This window comes from Fundulus heteroclitus, chromosome 4 (genome assembly GCF_011125445.2).
Source record: "Fundulus heteroclitus isolate FHET01 chromosome 4, MU-UCD_Fhet_4.1, whole genome shotgun sequence".
NCBI lineage: Eukaryota > Metazoa > Chordata > Actinopteri > Cyprinodontiformes > Fundulidae > Fundulus > Fundulus heteroclitus.
The window spans coordinates 391843-403685 of record NC_046364.1 but is presented as its reverse complement, the minus strand read 5'-3'; the positions used below and the strand labels follow the sequence as shown (position 1 = coordinate 403685).

The 11843-nt window shown below is 46.9% G+C and overlaps 1 protein-coding gene across 4 annotated transcripts; it reads right to left on the bottom strand.

Annotated features, from left to right (window-relative positions):
* Positions 1–122: 122 nt before the first annotated feature.
* Positions 123–11803, bottom strand: LOC105919502 (WD repeat-containing protein 88). Of its 4 annotated transcripts, none has more exons than XM_036135765.1 (11): positions 11746–11803; positions 9779–9889; positions 9630–9687; positions 8785–8848; positions 8570–8708; positions 8362–8491; positions 7858–8042; positions 1978–2060; positions 1838–1906; positions 921–1019; positions 123–778 (listed from the first exon to the last, which is right to left on the bottom strand). In XM_036135765.1, the coding sequence occupies exons 1-11, from the start codon at positions 11786–11788 to the stop codon at positions 653–655; spliced, it is 1107 nt and encodes a 368-aa protein (XP_035991658.1). In that variant the 5' UTR covers positions 11789–11803; the 3' UTR covers positions 123–652. The 4 variants fall into 4 exon arrangements, with proteins under 4 accessions (XP_035991658.1, XP_035991659.1, XP_035991657.1 ...); XM_036135766.1 differs by lacking the exon at positions 11746–11803 and adding an exon at positions 11517–11715 and having other exon boundaries at positions 9599–9687; XM_036135764.1 differs by lacking the exon at positions 11746–11803 and having other exon boundaries at positions 9599–9687; positions 9779–10340.
* Between the last annotated feature and the right edge of the window lie 40 nt (positions 11804–11843).

The window sequence follows — 11843 nt, the reverse complement described above, 5'->3', positions numbered from 1 at the left end:
AAACAGCCACAATATCCCGTAAAAAATCCTGTATAAATCTAAAAATGTACATCTAATAAAATAAAGTAGCTAAGAATTTAAATTTTAACTTTATTCAGCTTAAAAATTGAAGCCAATAAACGTTAAAGCCATAAATCATTCAGTATTTAATTATTTCTGGTGATGCAGCTCATGAGAAGGGGCCTCATGTCTGATTGGTTAATTACACAATGGAGCAACGCTGGCTGTAAGCCCCGCCCACTACGACCGGTGGCCCCGCCCAGTGGGCGAGGAGGGGGGTATATTTCATTAATGACATAAATCAATGACAGATTTTCATGATCATTTCAAATATTTCTGGGATTTCAACATTTCTGACTTCCAGGAAGAAATGACACAAAAACTCCTTAAAACAGAGAAATTTAAATGTAGTAACCAGATTTCAAAGTTGCCACAGAAATAATTGAATGATGATTTAATTGTAACTGGTCCTTTTATTTCTGTGAAGATATTGCTGCAGCTCCTGGCGGTTCATCTGACAGCATCATTGTGGGTCAGAACCATTAATTAAGATTAATTAATAAAGCGGAATCAGGAAATGAGTCCATCTAAAATCTGATCAAAGCGTGATGGAGGAAGGCAACCTCGGCGACATTCCCAGCATCACAGGAAGTCAGGTGACCGGCGGCGGCTGGGGGCGGTATGTGGGCGGAGCTCTGAGGCGGCAGAAGACGCAGCGCGTCAGCAGATCTGAGGTCAGCAGTCTGGACACGGGGAAGGGCTTCCCGCACTCCTCACACTGCAAACACAGCAGGCTGTCAGACGGCCGGCATCATGAAGGCTGCAGCGCCTCACCTGTGCCTCACCTGCAGGATGTAGACTCACCTGCAGGATGTAGACTCACCTGCAGATGTGGACTCACCTGCAGGATGTAGACTCACTTGCAGGATGTGGACTCCTGCTCCCTCGGCACGCTTCCTCTGCATCACCTCAGGGATGTTCTCCATGTTCTCCACATCCCAGAGCCGAACGGAGCCGTCCTGCAGGAGGATCACGGGTTTACAGCCCTAACCCAGAATCCAACACTGCGCTGCACTAAAGTATTCACACCCCTCCACTTTCTAGCTCCCCTCCTTCCTAACTCCACAGACCCAGGCAGGGCCTTCTTTCCTCTGATACCCCTGATCCAGTTCTTCAGAGAACCAGCATCATGGAGACCAGGAACCAGCAGACGGGTCAGGGAGGAGGTTCTGGTCCAGTTTCCAGCAGGTCAGGTTCTACAGAACCTCCCAGAGTTCTGATCATCATGTAGACCTGGAGAGAGGATGGACCTTCTGCAGACCTACCAGGACATGGACGTCCACCTGGACTGACAGGCTGGACCAGGAGAGCATTGATCAGAGAAGCAGGAGGACCATGGTGGCTCTGGAGGAGCTGCAGAGACCAGCAGCTCAGGTGGATCTGTCCACAGGACAAATATTTATTATTTTAATATTCAAACATTTCACAAATCTGAGCGTAATGGAAGAGTAGCAGGAAGGAGCCCCCCCCCCCCCCCCCCCCCCCCCACAGTGAAACACGGTGGTGGCAGCATCATGCTGTGGCCATATGTCAGCAGGAAGCTGGGGACATAAACCCAACAACCCCAGAAATGTGACTAACTGCTCAAAGCAGCCTCACATGCACTCCACACTTTTCAGATCGTTTCTGTACAGAACGTAAAACTTTTTCCTCTTGGGTTCTGCTGTTAGTCTGTCACTAACTCCCAATAAATAAAGACATCTGGGCATCGTGCAGGACAAGTCCAGGGGTGTGAATACTTTTGTAGTTCTACAAGTTTTACTGGAGAAGAATGAACCTTGGAGGCAGAGGCCACCAGCTTCCCGTCAGCACTCAGAGAAACGTCAGTCACCCAGTCGCTGTGGCCCTGCAACCAAAAGCAGAAGCTCAGCAGAACCGCTGCGGGTTCCCGGGGAACATCCAGAGGGTTCTGGTCACCTTCAGAACCAGAGTCCGGCTGAGCGAGGAGGGGTCCCACAGGGCCACGGTTCTGTCGTAGGAACCCGACGCCAGCAGGCCGGCTGCAGAGAGACGAAGGAGTGAGGAGGCGGTTCTACTGCTGCTAAAACAGAACATGGAGCTCAAACAGAACATGGAGCTAGAACAGAACATGGAGCTGAAACGGAACATGGAGCTGAAACAGAACATAGAGCTCCAGAACATGGAGCTAGAACAGAACATGGAGCTAAAACAGAACACGGAGCTAAAACAGAACATGGAGCTGAAACGGAACATGGAGCTAGAACAGAACATGGAGCTGAAACAGAACACGGAGCAAAAACAGAACATGGAGCTGAAACGGAACATGGAGCTGAAACAGAACATGGAGCTGAAACAGAACACGGAGCAAAAACAGAACATGGAGCTCCAGAACATGGAGCTAGAACAGAACACGGAGCTAAAACAGAACATGGAGCTGAAACAGAACATGGAGCTAAAACAGAACACGGAGCTAAAACAGAACATGGAGCTCCAGAACATGGAGCTAGAACAGAATGTGGAGCTAGAACAGAACATGGAGCTAAAACAGAACATGGAGCTGGAACAGAACATGGAGCTAAAACAGAACATGGAGCTCCAGAACATGGAGCTAGAACAGAACGTGGAGCTAGAACAGAACATGGAGCTAAAACAGAACATGGAGCTGGAACAGAACATGGAGCTAAAACAGAACATGGAGCTAAAACAGAACATGGAGTTAAAACAGAACATGGAGCTAGAACAGAACGTGGAGCTAGAACAGAACATGGAGCTAAAACAGAACATGGAGCTAAAACAGAACATGGAGTTAAAACAGAACATGGAGCTAGAACAGAACGTGGAGCTAGAACAGAACATGGAGCTGAAACAGAACATGGAGCTAAAACAGAACATGGAGCTAGAACAGAACATGGAGCTGAAACAGAACATGGAGCTAGAACAGAACATGGAGCTAAAACAGAACATGGAGTTAAAACAGAACATAGAGCTAAAACAGAACATGGAGCTAGAACAGAACATGGAGCTAGAGCAGAACATGGAGCTGAAACAGAACGTGGAGCTAGAACAGAACATGGAGCTAGAACAGAACATGGAGTTAAAACAGAACATGGAGCTGAAACAGAACATGGAGCTGAAACAGAACATGGAGCTAAAAGAGAACATGGAGCTGAAACAGAACGTGGAGCTAGAACAGAACATGGAGCTAAAACAGAACATGGAGCTAAAACAGAACATGGAGCTAAAACAGAACATGGAGCTAGAACAGAACATGGAGTTAAAACAGAACATGGAGCTAACTGCTGTAAATCAGAACCTTCAGACTGAGACGTGATCTAAAGCCACAGGTTGACTCCAGCTGACGGTGAGAGGTGGAGACCAGGTTCCAGGCTGGAGGAGTTTAAGCTTTAGTTCAGATCAACGTGGGACTAAATGTTCCTGTTCAGTCGTTTTAATGTCTTTGTGTTTTTTATTGTGATCTTGGCCAGATTAAGATCATTTAGGGAATTTTAACATTAAGACAGAACATGGTTCTGAGACTTTAGCTGTATAGTTATCTCACTATTTCACTGTTCTTCTTTACCTGGTACCACTTTAATCTAAAACATCATTCCATATGTAAATAAGTAAATATATTAAATTAAATATTAAATCTCTGCTTTATTACTGTGAATCCAGTAGGCATTCACAGTTATTGAGATCCTCTTACGCGTTTTTACTGTTTAAAGTTTGATTCGCTTCTCCTCCTACAGTTTTTGTCCGATTTCAACCATTCAACTTTTAAACTATTCAGCGTCTTCTGGAATCGATGGCTATATCTTTTTGTACTTTTAACTTTTCAACTTTTTAAAATATTCAGCTTTTTCTGCAAATTTTCAGCTTTTTTTCTGCCATAGGAAATGAATGTAATTCACTAAAATTCCGCTCATTTCAGCTGCTTTTTGACAGCTTACTGCTTCAGCCTACTTTCAGCTAGAAACGCCATTCAACTTTTAAAATGTAGTGATATCTTTCAGCTATTATGGTATATTTCAGCTTTTTCATATCTTTTACCATTTTCATATAGTACCTCCTTAAAATAATTTTGGCTTTTCAAGAAATTCAGCAAATAACATGCGTTGCTATGGTCGTCAAGGAGGCAGTTATAGAGTGCGCACTCTAGAAATTCAACAAATTCTTCTTCTCCGAACAACTTCTTCTCACTCGCTCAGTTTTCAACCTATCTACATAAATTATATATCAAAACGTAGGAATTTTTGTCTGGATTCAGGAAATGTAACCCTCATTGGTGTAGCATTTATAGATTTTTCGCAAATCACCTCAGAGCGACACAAACCCGAAACCTCCCCCATTTATTTCCTATGGAGCGGTTTTGAAAAATGACGTCTGAAAATCCAAAACATCAAACGTTTTCGCATTGTCGCTACTCCTAACCCGTTTGATGTACAGACATGAGACTTTCACACATGAATGTCCCAACCCTTCTGGCACTCACAAAAAAGGAATTTTTTGGATAACTGTTACGGTTTTGCCGCAGGAGCAATTTGTTCGGGAGTAGCGAATGTGCAAAATCCTGAAAATGCTTTAGAGCTGCATTTTTCCACATGATCCACTATTTTACATCGTCGCTGTGCCTACACCGATTTTTGTACAAACATAAAAATTAGCAACATAGTCCTCAAAAGCCTGCTGATACTCACAGTGAAAGAATTATTTTGATATCTCTTATACTTTTTCAGCTAGAGCAATTTGTTCGGGACCGTTTTTAGAGGATTTTTGAAATTCCTTAAAAATCCCCTTTAGATCATAATTTTTTACGCCTTTATTAAAATATTTCCAGCAAAAACTGACAGTTTGTCTTGTTCTCCTATCCGTTACGAAATAAACGCAGAAAAAATTACGTCTCTACCATTTACGGATCAGGAGATATGGAGTGTTGTTTGAGGCAAAGTTCTCCATTATAACCCAATGGGACATATTGTGAGCAAAGTCTCTGCACTTTGGTAGAATGGTCAGCTGCAGGTGTGTGAGTGAGTTTCCATGACGACGGAACTCTGCTGACCAGAGGGACAGGCTCCATTGGGATAAAATGGCAATTTTCGACACCCACTGCAGTGGCTGTGATTAATGTAGGAATCTGAAATTCGCACAGTCAATTCCTCTTAACATTTTTAAATTTTCATGTGATTATCAGCCATGTGTCACTTTTCTTTCCCATTTTGGATTTTACATGCGTTCCTATTGGGCCTTTGCTTCCAACAGGACCTGGCATGATGCCCAGACACGACCCAATGCGGTACCGCGCACGTGACGTCACCGTCTCAAGAGCAACGCCCCTTTTGCCGCTTAGGTAGGGCATACAGGAGAGAAAGCACGGATAACCCAGCTATTACAAGCGCAACAGAAACAGCGATATGACCGACTTTACAGCCGTTAAACTTTCCCAAGACGATGTCCCAGGCGCACGGTTTACTGGTCGAACTGTCGAAGAACACACCAACCTTCAGCTCAAACGATGGCTTGAGGTTCGAGGGCTTAAAAAGACTGGAAAACTGGCCGAGTTGATGAACGGTAAGCTTTGTTTTTTTTTCCTGCGCGGCGATCATGGCAGCGTCGGCCGTTTTTTTTTTTTTGTTGTTGTTTGCAATCACCGTCCAGGAATGGATATATGTTTAATGTTTGTCTCATTTGAAATGTTTTTGAGTAAGCTATCCTGGTAGCAGGCTATCATGTTAGCGCCTGCTACCATGATAGCCTATATGCTGTCATGGTAGCAGGCGCTACTTTATTAACATGTCGGCCACCAAAATACTCTTACCTTGACTTGATGTCGCTGGAATTGGGTCAGGATGTTCTTCGGTTGTGCCCTTTCCTCCGACAAAATGCTTGCTACATATGTACTTGAATTTGGTAACTTTTTCCGGGTTGAACTGTTGTGTAGGCCGACCGCACCGGTGTACCAGCGCACACATTTCTCCTTGGCAGTCTTGAAGAAAACATCCTTCATATGCGGCCGATCAGCGTAACTCGAGTCGCTGTTGCACGTTCCATAGCAACAATGTTTAAAAACCATGGTCTTAGATTTGGAAAAAGCAGTCGTTTACCGAGTAAAACCAAGGGTAACGCACGTCTCTTTTACAGCGAAACAACGGCGGCTTTCCGGAGTTTGCCCCACTGCGTACCACGTGATGTGACGTCATCGTGACGTTGTGTTTCTAAAAATAGCTCGCGCGCGGTACCCCATTGGCCAATACAGCACCACCCACCTGTGGGAAATGCCGCTTCACATCATTTTGGTCAAATGTTGAGTTCTTGGCCCAGATGTGGTGAGGCTGAGTTTCTAAAGGAGGCCAATCTGTCCCATGAACTTTGGTCACGTTTGGTGACATTAAGTATTGGCACCCCTTTTTTGAGGCACTTCCCAGTACAGGATTTGGACCAAACTGACAGAGTACAATCACCCGGTGATACTGAACACAACCATGCTAGCGGCTAACGGTTAGCATGTTGCTAACCGGAAGTAGCTCTAGGAAGCTTGTACAAACTTCTGCTTGACAGATTTGGTGAATTTTAGGATTTTCTCCCTTTTTAGGCACTTCTCAGTACAGGATTTCAACCAAACTAACAGAGTAACATCCCCCGGTGATACTGAACACAACCATGCTAGCGGCTAACTGTTAGCATGTTGCTAACCGGAAGTAGCTCTAGGAAGCTCGTACAAACTTCTGCTTCACAGAGTCTGTACTTCCTTTAGAGAGAAAGCTCCACAAGAAATTTGGCCTATGTCGCATAAAGCTCAGTCATCCGGGGAGGACTCAGAGTAGAGCCGCTGCTCCTCCACGTCCAGAGGAGCCAGTTGAGGTGGCTCGGGCATCTGGTCAGGATGCCTCCTGGACGCCTCCCTGGTGAGGTGTTCCGGGCACGTCCCACCGGGAGGAGGCCCAGGGGAAGACCCAGGACACGCTGGAGGGACTATGTCTCTCTGCTGGGAACGCCTTGGGATTCCTCCTGAGGAGCTGGCCCAAGTGGCCGGGGAGAGGGACGTCTGGGCCTCCCTACTGAAGCTGCTGCCCCCACGACCCAACCCCGGATAAGGAGAAGAAGATGGACGGAATGACAGACGCATAAAACATCTCCAAGCTATGAGGTGTCAAACATCCAATGCTTTTCAATGGGGGGCAAAACCCCTTATACTCCTAGAAATGCAGGCCCACATATGGCTACAGTATATTCAAGTTTGAAATTCTACTTCTGCTTTGTTAAACAATTCAGTGTTTAGAATGAGTTAGGAGATGTTTGGTGCCTTTCCCTCAGTTTATTTCTTCTTCTAATCATTCAGCTATTGTTCTTTCATGTTCAAATTCTTCAATGCTTTTTAGCTGTTTTTTCTCTTCTTCAAAGAACTTCTGCATCTTTTGCTTAATCATTCAGCTTACTGCATTCACTGTGCATTTTCGCAGGAAATGCAAATTTTTCTCGTTGCTTTCTTTTTTCAATCCACTGTATATACCTCATGCACCTTTTCCTTCTTTGATTATTGAGCCGATGTGACACGTGAATTTCTCTCACTGTGAGATCAAGAAAGTCTATCTTATCTCATTTTATCTTATCTTATTTTATGGTGAGGCAGATTTGGTCTGTTTTCTAAACTAATGGAGATCTAAGATGAGCAGCTGCTGACCCTGAACGCCTCACCGTCAGCAGCTGACCCTGAACGCCTCACCGTCAGCAGCTGACCCTGAACGCCTCACCGTCAGCAGCTGACCCTGAACGCCTCACCGTGAGGCAGCGGCTGACCCTGAACGCCTCACCGTCAGCAGCTGACCCTGAACGCCTCACCGTCAGCAGAGAGGACACAGCAGCTCACGCTGCCTTCATGGCCCCGCTGCAGCGTCGTCCCGCCCTGGGAGCGGAACTGCCCCCCCTGCAGGTCCCACAGCTTCAGGCTTTTGTCCCATGATGCCGTGCACAGGAAGTGGCCGTTGCTGCTGAAGCAGCAGGCAGAAATCACGTTGCCATGGTTGCTGAGGAAGAGAGCGAGCAGCGTTAGAAAAGCTGCAGACGACCTTCTCCCTAAAGAAAGATGCAGAAAACAGGACGTCTGCTCATGCTGGGCCTGGTTCTGGTGGAGGCTTCGTCCTGTTAAAGCCAGTTGTTCCTCTCCACTGTCACCACATGCTAGCTGAGGAGGAGTTTATTGGATACGATCAGGAGTTACCTGAGTTAAATTTCTGCTAAACTGGATAGAAGTGGACAGAATGTCAGGACAGCTGGATCTAAAGAGCAGAACTGTGGATGTCCCAGATGAGCTCAGCATGAGCAGCTGCCTCTGCAGGAGGAGACCTGCTGATGGACACGGTGGCTTTCTGGGCCTGCAGGTCCCACAGTTTGATGCTCTTGTCTGCAGAGACGGACGCCACCCGCGGGCTCTGAGGGTCGAAGCGGCACTGCGTGATGGTGGAGCGGTGATGGTCTGCGGGAGGAGAAGAGAGCCTCGTCAATGCTTCGCAGCGTCGGTGGGAATCTGGAGCGCTGGGCCGGGCTCTCCTACTGCTGATGTGATGCAGCGTCTGGCCACTGGAGGCGCTGCAGATGTAAACCGCGCTCTGAGGCTCCGCAGCACAAACCAGCAGCCGGCCGTCGGCGGAGCAGCTGCAGGACGTCAGCAGGCCGCCCAGCTTCGTCTTCCACTGGACAGAAAGGAGACGATCAGGACGGTCCGCTCAGGAGAACCGAGAAAACACGGGGGAGGAAAACAGGAGATACCAGAACATGTCCTGTCTCCAGGTCCCAGACCACCATCTTCTTATCCCAGGACACCGTCACCATCCTGAGACACACAAGCACACGTTAACCATGCATCCCTGTCCTGCAGCCTAAATCCTTCAATCAGGACGGTTCCTGCAGCACCAGAGACATAAAACACTGGACCTACTGCAGGTAAACTGCAGAGAGGCACAGTTCTCCACCCCCCCTGCCCCAAGGCTCAGATCATAACCTGGTTCACCTCCAGCCGGTCTACAAACCGCTTGAACACAGAGAACCAGCTGAGAGGAGATGGTCTGAGGAGGCTTCAGCTCCCCGGCGTGGGACCAACTCGGCTTTCCTCTGTGGGAGGACGCCGGTGGAAGACTACAGCTCCTCATGAAGGCTAGGTGCTTCTCCAGCAGCAAGTCCTGATAACCCTAAGATAAAAGATTTGCTGAGGGAGAAGAAGAAGCCTTCAGGTCAGGAAAGAAGAGCGCTGTGCAGAAATACCTGAGGAGGGAAAACATCTACAGGCAGAAACGGAGGATCAGGGCCTCCATGTTTATTCCATATCATGTATTTCTACTTGTGTCAGCTGCATGTTTGTCTGCGTGCAGCACCTCATCCCCAAAGCAACTCATACGTGTAAAATACTACTACTAAGCTGCTTCTGCTTCTGATGCACCACATGAACACCATGATGAGCCTGGAAGAAGGTCCGTTGGTTTGATGTTGCAACAAAGCCTCCATTTGCTTATTTGACTAAAGATGCAGAGAGCAGAGATTTAAACGAACGGTCCAAACTGTGACGTGAAGCGGGTCGGACGCAGACCTGTTGCTGTTTGGGATGGGCTCACACTCACTGATGGTCCTGCTGTGAGCTCCGGTAAACGTCCTCAGAGGCTGCAGGCTGTCCACGTCCTGCACAGAACAGAGGTCAGCCGGCCCAAAGCGGCCCAGTTACACACCTTTACCTTCACACACGGCATATGTGAGCAGCGGCAGACTTTACCCAGAGGGTGGCGCTGCAGTCTGAGGAGCAGCTGAGGATGCAGCGGTCGCTGCAGCAGAGTCGAGCTGCGGTGACGCCGTCGCTGTGAGCGTTCAACACCTTTACTGGGACCTGCAGGCATGACATCACAGTGACCAAACAGAACCGGGCCGCCCAGCGGTTCTGGCCCAGATCATGCTGCGCTAGTGGCTGGCTGCTAAAACATGGTGTCATCAAACTCCTGCAAAATGCTGGGAGACATCCTGGAGCGTCTTTATGAGCTGCATCACATCTGCCTTGTTTTACGCTGCTGAGGGCTTCTAAAGCCTCACACACAGCGGAGACTTTGGAGGTCTGGACTTTGATGCTGATGCTCTCATCAAAATACAAAAATGGCCCTCATGAACTAGAATAGTGATCTGCATCATTCGTTGGTAGAACTGTTGCCCTGCAGCCTGAAGGTTCTGGGTTCAGATCTCCGGGTCAGTCTGGCTCTTTCTGCAGAGTCTGCATGTTCTCCCTGTGCACGCCTGGTTTCTCTCTGGGTACTCCGGCTTCCTCCCACGGTCCAAAACAGGACTGTTTCTTTAAATTCCCCTTAGATGTGTGTGTGTGTGTGTGTGTGTGTGTGTGTGTGTGTTATTGTCCTGTCTCTGTGATGGACGGGCGACCTGTCCAGGGTGGAGAACCCCCCCCCCCTTTTTCCTCCATTTTATCCAACCGCTTCATACAAGCAACGATCCCAGTAAAATGCTGACCTGCATTAATATTAGATAGATGAGGCAGTAAAATGTCCAAAAAGGGGAGGAAACATGACAATCAGAATGAGGATGTAAATCAGATGTAGAAAAGTGAGAGCAGCTCCTCTGTCTGTCAGCTCTGGGAGGAGAACAGAGGAGAGGAAGGAAAATTGGTCCCTGGATCACCACTTTTATCTTGTTAGGCTATCTATGTACATATTATTCTTTTAAAGTCTTTGTTATTGAGCGTTTCTGTAAATAATATAAAATTCCTATGTACTATATTCTTTGTACATTTTCCGCTTTTTATTCATGATTATTCAGTTATTTAATAATAATGTAATAATAATAATAATAATAACCAATCAGAGAGAGCCAATCAGCTCTCTGTTCAGGTGGAGGATCAGCCAATCAGCTCTCTCTGTTCCACCGTCTTGCTGCTTCAAACTCTTGGGACACGCTGCAGCAGCCTGAATGGTTTCCTAATAATAAATGGGCATCTGGCCATTTAATATGATTTTGAACAACCCCGAGAAATTCAAGTCATAAAATGAAGCTTCTGCAGAATAATAAATTAGGACACTCCCATATTTACTTCCTCTTAATATAGTAAAACCCACAGAGGCGTATAAAAGCTGTCTCTACCAGTCAAGTTTAGACTCACCTTTGTCCTTATTTTTATGACTTTATACATTGCATATATATTGTGAAGATGACACAACTATGGCTAAAAAATATCTAGAATTACGGATCAAACACAACAATATAATTGTATAATTGAGCTTTTTCTAACTTTATATTCAAACTTTTCAACTTTATCCTCAGATAAAAACATTTAAAACGAGGTGAAGTTCTGCTTTTCACCTGGAATTAAATCCCTTCCGTTTCCTTTTGTTGTCTTTAGATGAATTCAATCCAACTTTATTAACAACCCCATGATGAACAACAGCAGCTGCTAACAGCTAACAGCTAGCTGCTGCTAACAGCTGCTAACAGTTAGCTGCTAACAGCTAATTCACCTGAGAGTCCCGGTTCCTCCACCCTGCTGCTCCTCCACCCTGCGGCTCCTCCTCTCCTCCTCCCGGGGGCCCCTCCGCCACCAGGGGCCCCTCCACCGACAGAGGCTCCAGCTTTATCGGCGTAATTTCAGCGAAACTAAAGAAAAACTAACGGAGGGCTGCTTGTTGGCGGTTCCCATAGCAACGCGCCAGGGATGGTGCGTTCAGGAGCTGCGGGACAAACTTTCACCTGTCAGCTCAGCAGCTTCTTCACCTGAGGACGCTCCATCCATCAGTCAGTCAGGACGGATCTTCACATCTTCCCAAAGAGCTGCACTCTGACCTGCT

Bases quoted from the DNA above. Each gene is read 5' to 3' on its own strand.
- LOC105919502 (XM_036135764.1), bottom strand. From the start codon at position 9,991: ATGACACCATGTTTTAGCAGCCAGCCACTAGCGCAGCATGATCTGGGC. The intron at 8,849-9,598 runs GTCTGCGTCCGA...TGTGTGTCTCAG, and splicing joins CCCATCCCAAACAGCAACAG to GATGGTGACGGTGTCCTGGG. The intron at 1,907-1,977 runs GTGACCAGAACC...TTTTGGTTGCAG, and splicing joins GCCGGACTCTGGTTCTGAAG to GGCCACAGCGACTGGGTGAC.